Source organism: Brienomyrus brachyistius, chromosome 24 (genome assembly GCF_023856365.1).
Source record: "Brienomyrus brachyistius isolate T26 chromosome 24, BBRACH_0.4, whole genome shotgun sequence".
NCBI lineage: Eukaryota > Metazoa > Chordata > Actinopteri > Osteoglossiformes > Mormyridae > Brienomyrus > Brienomyrus brachyistius.
The window spans coordinates 1,589,817-1,607,932 of NC_064556.1; the positions used below are offsets into that span (position 1 = coordinate 1,589,817).

The 18,116-nt window shown below is 44.4% G+C and overlaps 1 protein-coding gene across 2 annotated transcripts; it reads left to right on the forward strand.

The window, feature by feature from the left end:
- Positions 1–4,206: 4,206 nt before the first annotated feature.
- On the forward strand, positions 4,207–16,936 carry LOC125720245 (putative transcription factor p65 homolog). 2 transcript variants are annotated; one of them, XM_048995467.1, is made up of 11 exons: positions 4,207–4,649; positions 9,621–9,647; positions 9,903–10,039; positions 10,644–10,789; positions 11,485–11,576; positions 11,729–11,863; positions 11,967–12,071; positions 12,851–13,066; positions 13,336–13,413; positions 13,880–13,966; positions 14,470–16,936. In XM_048995467.1, the coding sequence occupies exons 1-11, from the start codon at positions 4,643–4,645 to the stop codon at positions 15,273–15,275; spliced, it is 1,836 nt and encodes a 611-aa protein (XP_048851424.1). In that variant the 5' UTR covers positions 4,207–4,642; the 3' UTR covers positions 15,276–16,936. The 2 variants fall into 2 exon arrangements, with proteins under 2 accessions (XP_048851424.1, XP_048851425.1); XM_048995468.1 differs by lacking the exon at positions 9,621–9,647.
- Positions 16,937–18,116: the final 1,180 nt, after the last annotated feature.

Below are 18,116 nucleotides of genomic sequence, written 5' to 3' on the forward strand. Positions count from 1 at the left end.
AGCATGCAAAGTAACGATTCTGAGTCAGCAGCAAGAGTTCTAACTTTTCTAAAAATGTCTTTTGGGAGTTTTAATTATTGTTGGTTTTGTGTGCAATATCACCTCCTTGGCGTTTTTAATGTTAACTGTGACCGTGCGTCAAAGGTAATTATTTGTGACAAACACTTTTGGCAAAACGATACATTTGATTAAATAAGGACTAAAGAGAAAATCCCGTAACCACTCTTGAGTGAGAATGTCACTTCCCGGATTCCTTCTTAATTATTTTTTGCCGTTGCCTCATTTGAACTGCAATTATCTTTAAAATTCTTCTAGTTTGTGAATTGCACAAAATCAAGAAAATTGCACTTTTATTTTCATATAGGTTTTATCAATTGACGTAAACCTAATAGCCTGTATAAAAAGAAGCTTGTTTCCCATTGCATTAAGACTGGTGTCTTTGGAATGTCATTGGATAATGGCAAAAAAAGTCGAATTCGAAAATTGCATTCAGCCACCTCCCAACTGCATATCCTGGTCAGGATCACGAATAAGCGAGAAATTAATTTCACGCTATATTTTCCGAACCTACACTGGAAGGTATTCTGCCTAAAACCAGAACTTATTCTCAACGACAGAATGGAGTCTGATTTCTTTTTGGAAGATGCTTTTGTCCAAAGCAATAAGAAGTTACATCTTATAATCAAAATCCAGCAGCCCCTGGGGTTATGGGCCGCTTAAAATCCCAACGGTGATGTCCTTACTTGGCTACCTGTGCGATTCAAACCAACAAATTCGTAAACCACTGAACCTCCCACGTCCAGGGTCTACCGGGACATTTCCTGGGAGTGCACCACCCCTCCCCGCGACATAACAAGCGCGACAAAACGCAATGCCTATGATTCATCAACAAAGCTTCGAGGTACATATGACTATTACAAGAAATATACAAACAAGAACCTGTAATATAAAAAAATAAAATAATATAAGAGATATACACGAGTAATATAAAGGCAGCTTATTTAGTAAACATGCACAAATTTCTATATATGCATGCAGGGGTGTCGTAAGGGGGTGGGGGAGTATGGACGATTCTAAGGGCCCCTGGCTGACTGGGGGGGCTAAAAAGTTTGGAAAATAACTGGATTGGGAGGGTCCAATATGATATGCCTTCATTGGGCCCAAAATCTCTAGGAACTCCGCTGTATTTATGTAGTATGGGGTAAGCAAATATTACAGGAGTGCAGTTACAGTATGCAGGATACACCATCACCCCTCGCGTAAAAAACGTCTAGTCATAGCGCGCTCGCGAAACCTGACGGCAGCTCCAACGCAAAACATCGACCAAGTAAAAGCGCTGCATAATGCCATCTAGTGGCTTGTTCCTCGTCCTGTGGCCTTCACTATAGGGTGCTGGATGAAATACGGAGTAGACAATATTAAACGATCAGTCTGCAACACAGTTTGCAGATTTCCCTGCTCAAACACACCTTATTCAGCTCACCAGCCAATTACCAGGTTTAGGAGGTAAGTCTGAGCAGGGACAACTGCAAACTTCGATGAAGACTAAGTCTCCAGGACCAGAATTTGGGAACCCTGTTGTACATGGTTGTGTTGACAATAAATATCTCTTTAGTCTATTATGCCCAAAAAGAAGTTAAGTCACACTTTGCTCTCTTAACTTTTTCAGTTATACTTGGAATACTGTAACAGAAGTCCTGAACTCTTTCCTCCGGGTACTCCAGTTTCCCCCCACAGTTCAAAAACATGCTGAGGTTAACTGGAGTTACCAAATTGCCTGTAAGTGTGTGTGGGTGAGTGAATGGTGTGGGAGTGTGTCCTGTGATGGGTTGGCAGCCCATCCTGGGTTATTCCCTGCCTTGCACCTGTAGCCTCTGGGATAGACTCCAGACCTCCCGTGACCCGGAATAGGACAAGCGGTTTCAGAAGATGGATGGATGGAAGGATGTCCTGAACTGTGAATGCTGGGATGCTGGATCATTCTTTAAGAAGAAAAGCTTCCAGTTCTTTCAGGCATGATGCAGCTGGAAATATCCTTCGCACTCTGTGCTCTAGAACTTCCCATGCAAGTTCAGTGCTGTTTGGATCAGAAGATTGGCAAAGTCATGGACTTTTTTCTGGTCTTCAGGAAACGACCATTTTTTACTTTTCTTTTTGGGGATTATCACCATCTTGGAATATGGAACAATCGTGAGAGAATCGTGTTTGGGATAGACCTGGTCCTCAAATTCCTTCTTGTTACAAGATCAGGAAGAAACCTAATGACTATAAAGAGATGGGTGCCCATGGGCTGTCCATCATTATCTCCAAATATAATCACATCTGAATGTAGAAAATGGTGGGAATGACTCATCAATCCATAAGTTTGCTTAGTTTAGTTTACTCAGGGGATTCCGATTTTGTACTCTTTTTGCTACACTATGCAATTTTGTGCATCAGCCCTGCCAGGGGTGGACTAATGAACAGACTTACTTAATGATCAGGCCTAACTAATGAACAGGCTTACCTAATGAACAGGCCTACCTAATGAACAGGCTTATCTAATGAACAGGCTTTCCTAATGAACACGCCTACCTAATGATCAGGCTTACCTAATGAACAGGCCTACCTAATGAACAGGGTTACCTAATGAACAGGGTTATCTAATGAACAGGCCTACCTAATGAACAGGCTTATCTAATGAACAGACCTACCTAATGAACAGGCTTTCCTAATGAACACGCCTACCTAATAATCAGGCTTACCTAATGAACAGGCCTACCTAATGAACAGGGTTACCTAATGAACAGGCCTACCTAATGAACAGGCTTATCTAATGAACAGGCCTACCTAATGATCAGGCTTACCTAATGAACAGGCCTACCTAATGATCAGGCTTACCTAATGAACAGGCCTACCTAATGAACAGGCTTATCTAATGAACAGGCCTACCTAATGAACAGGCCTACCTAATGAACAGGCAAATTGAACTGTAAGTTCACATTGTGTTCACAAATAGAGGAGTGTCTGTATTTTTTAAATGATCCTTATTATTTGGCCATTTATTTGTGGCTTGGTGATGGGTTAGAACTGAACAGGGAGACCATTTATTAAATGCATCCTTCTTGGCCCTCGTTTTATGCCATTGCGTATTTTCTGGTATGTGTGTGCTCGCTCATGTGACTGACCTCAACGTTTATTGCCCGTTTGTTGCTCTTATGATGTGATTATTCTGTTTGATACATTCTCCTTAACTTTGTAGGAATTACTTTATACAGTACAAATATTTAGTTTTATAGTTAATTGTGTCGTTTTGGGGAGCGGAGTCAGAGTGGCCCCCCAAAAGTGTCTCCCCAAACTTGTTAATACACCCCTGAGCCCGGCCATACACTTCAGCATTGCCAGTCTCACAGCATGCAGTTTTTTGTTGGGACTGGGTCACAAATGTACTGATTGGGTTATGTTATAATTTTCGAGTACATACCTTTGGCGTTTAGCACCTATCCTGTTAAGTGACAATCTGTCCCTGTATCTGTCTATCCCAGACACCTCACCTTCCATAGGAGTTCCGGAAATCTCCTGCAAATGAACACCTGCTCCCTGACACCTGCAAATGAGTCCCAGAAATCCATCTTTTCAGCTGTATAGCTAGCACCAGACTTAGGTAGTATATAATTTCCAGTACCGTTGTGCTGTTCGGACATTATATCATGGTATATGGTATTTCGACTGTCTTTTGAAAAGCAACGCTACTGTGGCATTTCCGGATTAAATTTTCTGAGCACGATCCCTCATCCTGCCTCCTGAAATCAGTATGCCTAAGATGTCTGCTGTCCATGGGTTCTGGTCAGTGTTTGGTATATGACATTCAATTCAATCCAATTCAGTTTTATTTGTATAGCATATTCTCACGACATTACATTATCTTAATGTGCTTTGCATTATCCCTGCCCAAAGCCCCCAGTGAGCAAGCCAGAGGCGACATTGGCAAGGAAAAACACACATATTGATTTTGCATGTGTGAATATTTAAATAACTAAAATTACTTTTCAGCATCATCAGAAAATGGTCAAATTATTGAGGAATTTGAGGAAAGAATGGCAACTCAAACGTGGGTAAAATCCCGAATACTGATTTGTTGTTAGCCAGTGGTGTCGCTGACCTTGCGCACGTATTTCGGCCAGTTTTCTCTAAGGAATGGGTTATTTCTCTTCATGCTACATCGCACATCATTTCATGAGACTAGAACCAGAAGCCTTTGGGTTTGGCGTCCACGCACGTAGTTACCGCACTGCCACACCCGGGTGCGCAAGATGCTGCAGCCCTTGCCCTCGCGCTTCTTCCGTGCCTTCAGCTGTGCGCGGCCAGAGCCCCGGACGGTTCCGCTCGTCTAGAGCCGAGTCTTTTCCTTTAAATTGCGTCATCTGGGTATTTCCGCGCTCTAGAGGCCGTGCGGCTTCTCGCTCACGGCTCGAGGGTGGCGGCAGCGGAGGTGAAAGTGTAGAGGCTAAGCTAACTAGCTACACGGAGAAAATAACGAATTGCTTATAAACAGGCGCTTGTGGCGGCGAGGGGAGCGCGAAAGGGCCTGTTTTTTCGTTCTTGATAGAAGACACAGAGACTACTCGCGTTCAAGTTAACCGAGGAAAATAAAAGCTAAGAAATGGATGGTAAGTTAGGAAGTATGCGAGCTAGCTATCAAAAAGCAAGTACGTTTCGGGTGTTATTCTACTATTTGAGGGGAGGGGGGGAAACCCGGGTACGTTTTCAGAACCATAACACTGAAATGACTTATTCAGGAGTTTTGTCATCAAGAAAAACAGTCCTAGCCCTGTAATGAGGAATCCCGCACTTTGCCGTAGCTGATACTGAATACGCAGATCGTGCTTGTTATTGAGCCATTCGCAGATATTTCTGCGGCTGGGATTCGCTTATAGATGATATTTGATGAGTTGCGGCAAATAATTTTGGTAAAACTTAGTAGTTTTAGTAGAGGCTATTTTAACGTTTGAGTTGCTGGTAGCGTTGACGCTCGCTAGGTGGCTGGGTCGCTGCTCTGTCCGTCTCGCCACCTTAGTTCAATACCCAAACTGGTTAATTTAATTTTATATTTAACCCGTCATCACGCTTTGTACTGCGCTTATGTATTTGAAGCTTTTCCTTTCTGTGCCGATTGCAGTGTAAATGAAACAGGGTCCCATCGGCATATCCGACGAAGTACGGGTTAAAATAAACACTGACCTGCAAACATGGGCGCTTTCGCGTCCATATATTGATCATATACGTCAAAGTTTTCGCATTTCCTTCATAGTAGAAGATCATCCTTCACATACTGTATTAACCGGTCAGGTCGTCTTGTATCACCAAACCACCGTATTATTTACCAAAGTCAATTAGAAGTGAAACTTTGACTTCTGTATTCGTTTTGGGGTTTATCACGTCACCTTACTAGGAGAATGTTCACGGAAAGACTTGTTTAAACATATTCATCTTAATAGTGTTGAAAACGAACTACTATATGTATTTTGCTACTACTAGTTGTAAAAAGTATTTTTTTGGTTTCAGATTCAGCCCTTGAGCCGTTGCTTCACTTGTTGCTCGTTACTTGTCAGTTTTATCCAAAGCAGCTTCAATGCGAACCGCTGCGTTCCTTTACTTGAGCGTTTGAATTACACCTCACTTACTCCACTGAATACGGCGCATTCGGTTGGGGCTGGATCCTGTAATCCTCAAGTAAATGTTTTTTGATGATGGAAAAAAACTTTAAAAACAGATGTGAAAGTAGTTGTATATGGGGATTACGAGTTTTACAAGTACACCTAGAATCACTGCTGAAATCGCACTATCCTCCCGTAATGAATCCTGCTGGCTTAATGATGTCACTCTCGGCAAAATACTGTTTCTTTATTAAAACATGTAGGTCTGAATTGCGAACTGATCAAAATGTGAATTTTGTGACATCTAACTTGTAAGCATCTCTTACAAAGTGGCCCAAGATGAGTTAGAGAATGTGATTTTAATTAACAAGATATTTTGTAAAAAAACTATTTAATCTACATAAATATTGTTGAAGATGGTGCCAAAGTGGTTAAGGTCATGGAGGGTGCTACTGCCATTGTGAGCTTCTCAGCCTTAGGGTCACTGGGAGATGCTCTATCACTGACTACTTTGTGACCTTTCCAGCTGTACAAACTGGTGTCATTTTGGGAAAAAAGTAATGAAAAGGGACTTTTTTCCCCATCTCCAGCATTCTTGGTTATTTTTACAGAAAACAGTTGTGTGTTGTTCCTAAGTGTAATATAATGTGTAAAGTAATATAAATTGTGCAACTTTGAAAGACTAGGCAAAATAAATGCGCAAGATAATTTTGCGCATCACACTGAGTCTTCTGTAGGCTGTTTTTTTCCATTTGTGGGTGGGGGTTTGTGCGTCACCATAGGATACTTTAACATGTTGACCTGTGTGTGATCTTCGCCGGTTATGTAGTTCGTCTGCAGCATAATAATGAAAAGGTCATACTGAACAGGTAGGTTTGTGGCATTTAGTATGACCTTGTATGTCAAGTTTGCTTATTGTATTTCTATGCAAAAGTGTTTGTTGAAATGGATTGACAAATATCTGCGGTAACGGCTGAATGTGCATCATCTATTCAAGTGTTTTCCCGGTCCTTAGGTACCCACAGTCAGTCCCTGTTTTTGCTCCCTCTAAGTTCCCTGCTCCATGGTCTGTGGGTCCCCGAGGACTGAATTTGGAGACGCTAATCTATTAAATCATTTAGATTTTAGGATGGGGGAATTTGGGGATTTGTGTTGGGGAGGTGGTGTGGCTGCATTTAGATTATCCTCTGGCCACACAGATTTACAGGTGAAGCATTCATGAAATGAAACTTTTCCTCTTGAAACCCGTTTTGCTACATAATCAGACTTATGAATCAGCTCTTAACAATGCTTGGGCGGCACTGTTAGAAAAACTAAGCAAACAGATGCTATCAGTGGAATTGGGAGTAAACCACTCCCCATAGCATCTAGTCACAGAACAGTAGTGTGTACCATTCCTTCTTATTGAACTTTTTAAAAACTGTTTTCTGTCTTGTACAACACGGTCACGTTAATTTGTATCAGACTCATGGACAATTGATCTTTGTTGCTTGTATAGAAGTTTGCTTGTGATAGTCATCTGAAAGGCTTCGTTTGAGGTTACTGTCCTCGGGGTTTTCACGGCTTATCCCCTGTTTTCTTTTGCAAGTTAATGCTATGAAACACTTTATGCAATTAGGATTTCCATGTTCTGTAATTAGGCTCTGCTAGTTATGGTGCTATGAAATATAGTTCCTGGCAGTCTGTGTTCTATAACACCCACCCAATTTCCGACTGTTTATTTTAGTCACGGTTACAGGGATTTCATCTTAATATTTTATGCTGCTTTGTCATTTCTTGTAAGATTAATATTTGTGTTTATGAGGTGAATTGAATTATTTTATGTGTGGTTATATTTATTAGATGTTATCTGCCTGTTGCACCTTGAGCAGCTGTTCCCCAGCTGTCCTGCATCAGCTGCGATGCGCATGGACTGCGGCCCGAGCACTAATGCATATCGACATGACTGTGTCCCAGTCAGCAAATATAACATATTGGCTTTTGATTTTGGCCATATACTGCTCGCATAATTGCTTTTCCTGGGATTTTCTCCTAACTATTTTGGGTCAATAGTGTTGCAAAATACAGTTTGCGGTAGCATTTTTTCCCCCATCATTTAGATGACAGTTTGCAAGGTTGCTTGTATGGAAGTTTTTTATTGGACTTTATTATTTGTAATCCACAGAAGACAATCCAGAAATGTGTACTGTGATCCAGATATATTTGACTCTCCACAAATGTTTTTTTGTGTTGTGTAAAATCACATCCCCAAAAATACGGAATGATTTTTACGCGTGAAATGTGTTTTGCACATTTGTGGATCATGTCCTGTCTGTTTGTGAATCGCATTACCTTTGTGCATCCCTCATACTGATTTGTGGGTTTTTGTCCAGTTCAAACTGCTACGGTGCCTTTAAGAGGTCTGGGCGGGAAAATATTTTTTTAAATTGTCTTTGTGTTCACAGGCAACAGTTTTGCGATCCCACTACTCTTGCCCGCGTGCTGTTTGCTGCAACGTGACGGCATGGGTAAACCTAAATAATAGACACGTCCTGTGGCTTTAAGCATTAAACTGTGGGTAACTTCAGCATTATGTATTTTATACGTATTTGGACACAGTGCAGCTATTAACATTCACTGCCAGTAACTTTAAGCAAGACAGCTGGGCTATTGAATGTGAAGTGCTCACAAAGAAACAACGCTGAAATATATTACAAATATTGAAAGATGTTACAGCCGGAAAGCTGCATATAGAGCGAACTTTACCGCAGTGTTGGAGTTAAGGCTCAAACTCGAACCGGCTTTCTGGAGCGTTTCAGTATAGATCCGCATATCTGCATAGATCCCATGTATCATCTAGTGAGAATAGCAGGGAGGTGCAGTTGAAAGAGGGGTCGGGTTTAACCCTCAACTCTGACACCGCAGTAAAGTTGGTCTTATGTTCAGTTTCCGGCTGTCAGATCTCTCAACAAAAGCAAGCACCACCCCTTAGTTTTCCACATTTCTTCATGGTCAAATCTTAATATCTATATAAATATTTCTATGTTTTGTGTGTGCAAATCCTGTTTAATAGCCCAGATGTCGTGTTTTCAGTCATTGATTGTGAATGGAAGAGTGTAATTGATAATAAATACGTTTAAAAACACATGAATGAAAATTACAAATGGGGTATTGTCGCCATTTAACGGGACACATCTGTATCATTTAGGTTAGTTTAGATTAGTCAATTCTTTCTTTTGTACTTTAAATGGATACAGTACTGTTATCATTAGCAATGGAAAAGTATTGCGAGAGAACACACAACTCTTTTAAAAATATATTCCCACCCAGACCTCTTAGGGTCTCTGTATGTTGCAGCTGATCTATAGGGAGAAAAATCACGAATACATCACTATCCACAAACATGTATTTTTATTTGTACGGAACGGTTTGTACACCTGGAAAAGGGTTCTGCATATTTGTGGAGGTGTGTAGTATCTTGGTGATAAGCGGATTCATCTGAGGCATCCGTCCACATAAGGGTCAACAGTTTACAATAACCCAGAGGTGTAGTCCGTTAAATTGTAACTAGCCAGTTGGATGACTTGTTCCCTACATCTGTAAGTCATTCACTGATGTTGAACCAGCAATTAATAGCCAAAACTGCAGTAGCTGTAAAACAGCTGTTTATAATGTAGGTATATTACAGGAATTACCCCTGTAAACCTTAGATTAAGTTCAGTATAGGTTACAGTTGTATCAAGGACAACCATTAAGATCGCCCCCCTTCTGTTTCCCATTGGTACTTTTGTGAAAAGTTTACTAATTATATAAAACTGTCCCAAGGAGGAGCAACTAAACACTTAGGCAATTTACAATGCCCTGAGTTTCATTCATCCTCGTATTCAATCCCTCCTTTGTACTTCTACAGTACATAAGGACAAGTTCAATGTAAATGCAGTAGGTTGTTAAGTTGGTTTCGGTTCAGTGCAACCTTTTAAAAATATTGCGCTTTTTTTTATGCAGGAATATTTAATTGGACTACTAACAAAGGTGAGTAGCCTATCACGTATGTCCAGTATGCTTAAGGCGCTTTTGGTCATGAAATGATAATGTTTTCATGAATAGGTGCATAAATAATCAAGAGAGATGAGTTGTGTATTTTCTGCTCACACATACACACACATTCATATATAACTCTCAGTGAGTCATATGGTGCTATTAGGGTGTTACAGTAACTGCTTTGGTCACATGATGTCCCTTGGAACTGAGAGGCAGAGGTGTGTGTGTGTGTGTGTGCACCTGCAGGGCCCCCTTTCATCGAGATCATCGAGCAGCCCAAGCAGAGAGGCATGCGCTTCCGGTACAAGTGCGAAGGCCGGTCAGCTGGCAGTATCCCGGGTGAGAAGAGCAATGACAGCACCAAGACGCATCCCGCCATTAAGGTACGAGCTTCTGGCCCCATTCTCGGTGGCCCTGCCAGTCCAAGCTGTTCACTAAATGATTTAAGTTTTGTCAAACAGAAATATTATGTAGATCAACAGAAACAATGGCTGTGCAGGCATTATACGTAACTGTGTGTGTGTACATTTGTTGCTAATATAACTAAATACAAGCCAGCAGTACAATCTTTCACCTGGGGTGTTGCTAGGGCTGTTTTGGAGGGGTATTCCCGTTACTTAGCCTGCCCAAATGTATACTAATTAGTTTAAATAGTATGCTCTCATTTATTTTCATTAAAGTTACCCCCCCCATAAAGGCTTAGAACCCCTTCTCATAAATCTCTAGTGTTTCAGATGGCAGTTTATAATATAGTAATAATTGGGTTGCCTTCTGTGTTCTGCACCCTGGGATTTTCCATTAGAAGCCATTTCTCTCATTGATCTAGGAGGCTGGCAGTTAATGTGTTAATCCCCATTACCCGGGGTGTAGCTCTGCCGGGGTTCTGGTTGTTAGTGTCTGGCAGCGCAGACCCTGTGCTCAATAGGGCGGCGTTCCTCCAAGCCTCCCCGGTGCTGCCTGTATTGGTTACCTTCCCCCCCTCCGCAGATCCACAATTACAATGGGCCCATCCGCGTGCGCATATCTCTGGTGACTAAGAGCATGCCGTACAAGCCCCACCCCCATGAGCTGGTGGGGAAGGACTGCAAGCATGGCTACTATGAGGCCGACCTGCAGGAGCGGCGCGTGCACAGGTACCACCCGGGGGCTGCGTTGTGAGTGCGTCAGAAAGTACCACGTCACTTACAGTCACATCGAAGCAAAGGCATTAACTGAATTCCCCAATTCTGATATAACAAAAATATTTTTCAGGAAACTGGTTCTCTCACCATTTACACGGTTTTTCAACAGTTTTGGTATTGTTTCTTAGACTTTATTATTTGTTTTTAAATATTGATTACTCATCACCCCATATTGACAGCATTCCCCTGAATGTCCGGTCTGTGTCTTCATGCTTCCCAGTGGATGTGGAACGTATTTATCAAAATGCAATATACCTTGTGAGGTGAGCCTGGTAGTGCTTGGCTGAGCTGGGGGCCAGCCTAGGTGCACTGATAAAGCTGTAAAAACGTCATTCGAGGCGGAAAAAAAAATAGATAACAAGAAAGGCAGAAACTTGAAGGCGCAGCAGCCAGGCGTAGAAGGCGCAGCAGCCAGGCGTAGAAGGCACGCACCTCAGGGACATGGACTACAAAGGCGATTGGTCTGAGGGCCTTTGGGAAGGCAGTGACAGATCTCGTGTGCTTAAGCTATAGAGGCAGCTTTCAAACTAAGGCTTCCTGTTATCAGAGCCGTAGAGACAGTTGTGGGTTAAATCCTGCTCTGAAGCCCTTTGGCTTTTAGGACAGTGAATCCTCAGGGGGTCCTGACTGCTGTCCTGCTTCCTCAGCTTTCAGAACCTGGGCATCCAGTGCGTGAAGAAGAAGGATGTGGCAGAGGCCATTTCCTACAGGCTGATGACGTTCAACAACCCATTCAGCGGTGGGTGTAACGGTGACCCCACGCACTGCCCAGTGACCGTCATCTCACCCTTTATCTTCTTACATTTCCTCTCTCGTTCTCTCGCTAAATCTGCTGACCTAAACTTTTCTGTTTTTTTTTTTTTTATCGTTTTTTTTTCTTTATTTGAGCAGTTAAAGAAGCCGACATCTGGGCGGATGAGTACGACCTGAACACAGTGCGGCTCTGTTTCCAAGCCTCGATCCCCCTACCCACTGGGGGGCACTGCTCTCTTCAGCCTGTCGTTTCTGAGCCCATCTACGACAACCGTGAGTCAGCCTGGGAACTGGTGGGCCGGCCTTAAACCGGGGAATCTGGACGTGTGTTCTGCAGAAGCCAAGTGAGAGTAACAGGCCCCCCCCCCCCCCGCAGGAGCCCCGAACACGGCCGAGCTGAAGATCTGCAGGGTGAATAGGAACTCTGGGAGCTGCCGGGGCGGAGATGAGATCTTCCTGCTGTGTGACAAAGTTCAGAAAGGTGAGGTGGCTGTGTGAGTCTTCCCCCGCAGGTCTCTGTGCCGCCTGGGCCCTCAGTCTGCCAGGGCCCACTGCCCCTCCCCCGATAAACGTGGGTGATGGGTGTGCAGGGAATGAGCCATGTGGCGAGACCATGACTGCAGTTACCCAGCTCACCAGCAGTACAGTAGCAGTCAAAAGTTTGGACACACCCACCCATAGGAAGGTCTATTCGCGCTATTCTCTACATTTCAAAATGATCATGAATACATCGAAGCTGTAAAATAACACAAATGGGATTATGCACTGACCCAAACCTTGTTAAATAAGATTAATTTGTTGGGGGGGCAGCTCTGCCGGTTGGATCTCCGAAGGTAGAGCTTTCTGCTCTATGCCTGCTTCGTGAGGTGACCCCTGGGATGGTTCCCCAGCTGTCCTGAAGGAGGTCCCATGTGTATGCTGAGCTCTCACTGGCCGCTTTTCCTTCACTCTCTGGTCACTCCGCCAAAACCATTTCCACTGTGTTAAGCTCAGGTAGCCAGGTCATTCCTCTCCTTTGTAGGCAGCTTGCCGTGTCCAAACTTTTGATTGCTACTGTATGGGTTTAACTGCAATTGCTCATCCCTTGTACTGTGCCAACTTCAGTCTCACCAGCTGGATACATCTGCCAGGCTAGTTAAATATTCGCTTAATATCGGCCAATAAAAATGTCCCAAAATGTAGAAATGTCTTGACCAGCAGGGGGTGCTGTGGGTTCCCCCCCCCTCCTCCACACACTAAACCCTGTCTGTCTGCACGCAGAGGATATCGAGGTGCGCTTCTTCCGGGACTCCTGGGAGGGCAAGGGCTCCTTCTCGCAGGCGGACGTGCACCGGCAGGTGGCCATCGTGTTCCGCACGCCGCCCTACAGCAGCACCGACCTTAGCGGTCCTGTCCCGGTGAAGATGCAGCTGCGGCGGCCGTCCGACGGGGAGGTCAGCGAGCCCATGGACTTCCAGTACCTGCCGGCAGAACCCGGTCAGAACCGTTTGCACGTTGCTCATGCTTCATAGTGAGAGCACGCTGTCTTTTACTGGGGTTACGTCTGTAGTAGCGCATATATTTTTAGGTACATTTGCATAGCCATTTAACCCCGTGGGCTCTTTTCAGTTTCATTTACATTTTTTGATTACTGGAAAGTGAAAGCTAAGGTTTGGTGAATCAGTTGTGGGTGCGGGAACCAGCGGTGCTGCCTGGGCGAAAACCCAACCCGATCCAACCCGCAGTCTCTCCTTGTGGCTCCGCAGACGAGTACCGGCTGATGGAGAAGAGGAAGCGGACAGAGGGAATGTTCCAGAACCTGAAGCTTGGCCCGCTGCTGCCAGGTCAGGGTGACCTGTGGCTCCGGGGGCAGGAACTCGCACCATCTTTCAGCAAAACACATTATCAGTCCCTGTTATTTCCATTCATTTCTAGTTATAAGAATATAAAGTCGAACTTTCCTGCGTCCTGGTGATGGAAACCACACACTGTCTTCCCTACTCGTGAAAATCTGTAGTAAATGTATCATGTGATGTCCATGTAGACATAGAGAACAGATATTTTCCAGATAGCCCCTGCATTTTGTAGCTGTTTGCCATGGCAGATAAAGCAGTTGTTCTATGGGGAATGAAATATCTGTGATATCAAGTCGTCATCGTGTGGTTTACTATGGCAGACCAACTCCTTAGGGCTAATGAATAGTGTCCTATTTGCTGGCAGCCAGCTCTGTCGATGGCCCTTTAAACCGGATCAATGGGAATACTGTAAGAGAGGGGAGTTCTAAACAGGTGGACTGTCTGCGCCCCTCAGGTCCTACACCTCCTGAGAGACGGCCCATGAACACCGCCAAGAGGACGGTGACGGTCTCCAAGCCCCCGGCCACCATGATGCAGCCAGGTACGTGCTCTGACGCAGCCTCACCTGGGAACTGCCCAGCTAATTGATCAGCTGGTCGATTGATCACATGATTAATTGGATATCAAAATGTATTTTTTTTTTACGGCTGTGTCTGTAAGTAACTTGAGGTACGACAGCTGTAATGGATGGCTAACTTTCAGACTTCAGTAGTAGACATGTCTGCATGTGGCTGGTGTGGCAATGAAACCACACTTGATTTGAAGGTCGGAAACAGTGGAAAAATGCTGCAAGAAGAGACTAAATGCAGCTCGGCTCTCGTTTTGAGCCGGATGAAGTCTACTGTGATGGGTCATTTCTCCAGCTATTTCAGACATGAATGTGTATTTCAGGCGTCAATCGCCTCATATGGAAAGTCATTCAAAACTTTTATGTAACTTATACACTGTTTATAATGTGTCCTGTCACTTGGATGAATTTGTGTGATGTAGTTCAGCCTTATGTAGGGCTGTACAAATTAATCTGCCATGTTTGTTTACTTTCAGTGGCCAGACCAGGACCCTCCATGCTGCCCAGGACCCACGTCAAACCCGAGATCGTTTTTGTGTCCCAATCACCGCAGCTCTTTACCCCCATGTGTAAACAGGAGGCAGCAGTGACGGTGGCCGCCCCCCCCTCCAACAGCTGGCAGTTTCCTTCCCAGCCTAAACCCACCCCATTGGATAACTTCCTGGCTTCCGCATCTGCCGCCTCGCAGTCTCAGGACTGTCCCACCGTCAACCTGTCGGACCTCTACGACTTCCCCTTTACGGAATTGTCTTCCGCAAAGGACTTGGACGCCAAAACCAACGGGCAGTTCGGAAGCAGAGATGGCAGGTCAGGACCCCCAGAGATGTCCGGATCGGTGTCCGGCCTTGCAGGCCTCCCCGATCCCCACTTCAGGGTCGATCCTGGGCTATGCGTCGACGAGCTGTCCGAGTTCCCCAGCTTCCCGGAACTCCAAACGCCTGTTAACCTGGACAGCATCGAATCTGAGGATATCCAGGCTCTGTTTGGTCAGACGGGGATGCCGGACGACAGCGGACAGGGGTCTGAACTGCCGGGAGCCTCTGGCGTGAACCAGGTGGATGCATCATCCAACCCCGTGGGCACCAGAACCACGTGGATAAATTACCCAAACAGCATCATCAGCCTGCTGCAGAACGAAGGCATGATGGCGCACACAGACATCTCGAGACTGCCCGTGCTGGAAGACCTGGATGAACTCAACTCCATGGATGATGATGACCGACTCATGTCCATTTTGAACAGCAGTAGCCAGGCCAGCTTCATGTCTGGGCATCCCCCATAAATTCTCATGATTCGCTCCCTACCTCCTTCCTACAGAAACCCTGGCCACACTCCTTTCTTTTCCATCCCCGAGAGACCATTCTGTATTCCCCCAGTGACACTACTGATGCCTTGTGGGTGGCTGTGGGCATTTCTGCAGGCCTTGCTGCGCACCGGTACTGCTGGAGCGGCCTTTGCGTGGCTGCGCTGAGATGGACGCCATCTGCAGGAGTGAGACGGGGAAGACAACCAGGGAACGCTGTTCTGTTCTTCCTGAAAAATTCCAGTAAAAGGTGCCATCTCGGCTTGCAGGCCTCACATGACTGGGGTTCTGGGTTCGATTCCCTGTGCAGTTTTTCATTTTCTCCTGGTTTTTGCCTCAGTTTTCTCTTCGTTCACGGTCGCATCCCACAGTTCAGAGACCTGCCCTCAGATGTACAGCAGCCCTAAACTGTACTGGTCCTGTGCCAGTCTATGTGCTCTGAGATGGATTAGCTTGCCTCTCAAGGTGAACCCTGCCACATACCCCATGCTTCCAAGGGAAACCTATGTATCACCCGCACCGAGGCGGATAAATCTGTGTAGGACGTGGCTGTACGTGTAGCTATTCCCCATTAATCATGGCTCTGAAACTCTGCTCCCTCATCAGGCCTGATGTGTCTTAGTGTGTCTCTGTGGCAAATGAAGGTCTGTTTTTAAAGGGCTCACTTCCAATGGTCTCATGAAGGACATAAATTACTGACATGGAATATTTATGCCTGTTTAATGAGGGGTAATGTTTACTGCACCAACATGTATGTCATGCGCTAAAGCAGGGGTGGGGAGCCTGTTCCATGAAGGGTTGATGTGGGTGTGGCTTTTTGGGATGATCTGCCTACTGGCCCTCCATGGATCAGGCTCCCCACCCCTGTGCTAAAAGGGAAGTTAGGGGAGGGATCTTTAGCAAAGCCTGCAGAGCTGCAGGGTACTTCATTAGCCATGCCCCTCTAGCTCTGTGCCATTTCTATTAAAAACTGATCACTTAAGCAGATTGATAGCAAAAATGACTTGTAAATGCAAATCTGTCAGTAAGCACCACAGAATGATTATTTACATACATATATATATATATTTGTAAGAAAATTAACTAAATGTGCCTTTTCCTTGCACAATATTCATTTGTATTTGGGGGATGTTTTGGTAAACGCACTAGAAGGATATATTTACTGGTTTACTGCTAGTGACAGGCAGTAACTTGGCTTAGCAGTGTGTTCCACATTTGTGTCAGTAAAGGGCATTTGTATTGGCTATGAGAGACCCAGGTTTAGTATTGAAGCCCAGCAGTGGCCGTTTAGTGGGTAAAATCGGGCAGTACGATACGGCCCGGTGTTCACCCCAGGGAGTACAAAGTAATACAGGTGTATTCATGGCGCCTGCAAAGGGAATCGTCTTTGTTAACGTAGCTTAATGGCATGTATTAAGGAGAAAATCTCGGCAGCGCGCTCGGCAAAGTTTTCCTGTAACCACAATGACTGTCATGAATGTAACAAATGTCAGGCGTCAGCGAAAACCATTATACTGATGTCACCATTCAAAAGGCTTACATCGGTCTTATGTAGTCTGTAGTTAACTGCTCTTTTAGTATGTTATGAACTGTCAAATATATGAACGATATTTTATATAATTAAAATTTCTGTAACAATATGAGTAAATTGTGTTCCCGTTACTAGCGTTGACTTTAAGTTTCCCTGTAATCCGGCTTGACCTAACTGTCGGAAACAAACACCTTCTGATACGTTTTAATGTCTTGTCTGTGTGTGAATAGGATGGTCTTTAAACGTTAAATGAAACTCCGGGTGTTGCAGGTTCCTCCTATGGCCTGAAGCCACTGGGGTTTAGGTGGATGGGCGTTTTCCAATTGTTCGTAGTCCGACAATGTCACGTGATCGACCGGCATCCCGCCGATCACGTGACCTCGACCCAGAAGCATGGAAGGTGGACGGATAAAGATACTTTTGATTTAACAAATACTTATTCAAAAAGTTAAACGTCACTTTGATCGAGCGATCAGGTGACTTGTTAAAGTTTGTGCCGGCAGGGTTTCACCCTATAAAGTTTTCGCATTCAATTGTTTTCTGCGACTGCCGTCTATATTATTAGATGGCAAGGTAATATGCTCTGGAGAGAGATATCGCCCGCAATTACCCACACGTCAACAGCAATTAAAGATTAAAGCTAAGCTCCACATGATTAGATGTTTTTTTTCATATAGTGCAATTTTAAAGATGCCGTTAGATACAGCTATATTCAAATCGGTTTATTATTGTTTTTTGTGTGGTTTTTGATGTGGACCTTTGAAGAATAAATTTACTTAAACCGTGAAACAGCCATTCACGATCGCCAATAGCTTGAATACCAGAGGTGTATCTGAAATGAAACTTATACAACTCTATTTTGACAATAAACAGAAATCAAGCAGAAGACCATATGTAACCAGATAATTTCAATATATAGTTTCAGTACCTAAATTACACATTTCTCTAATGGCGTATTTTGGGTGGCGTTGCCCTCTCTCCATTTGTAATTTAAATATCACGTTTCACTTGAATAACCCAAACCGCAAAATGACTTTCTTTTCTTTCTTTTTTTTTAAATGCGTATGCCTTACTAAACATTACGTACTTCTGAGGTCATTGGCAACGTGGTAGTAATGGACCGGCACTTGTCCACGATCACTCCACTTTAGCCTCTTCTGAGTTGGCAGTTGGCAGTCTTCTCAGGCCTCCTTGCTGAATTGTGAGCTGTCATGTGCCTGTATCTTTCTCCATTCAGGGTTCTGCTACACTCCGGACATTCACGCGCGATATGAAGAGTGCAAACTTTA

Bases quoted from the DNA above. Each gene is read 5' to 3' on its own strand.
- LOC125720245 (XM_048995467.1), top strand. The intron at 11,577-11,728 runs GTGGGTGTAACG...TTATTTGAGCAG, and splicing joins GTTCAACAACCCATTCAGCG to TTAAAGAAGCCGACATCTGG. The intron at 12,072-12,850 runs GTGAGGTGGCTG...GTCTGCACGCAG, and splicing joins GTGTGACAAAGTTCAGAAAG to AGGATATCGAGGTGCGCTTC.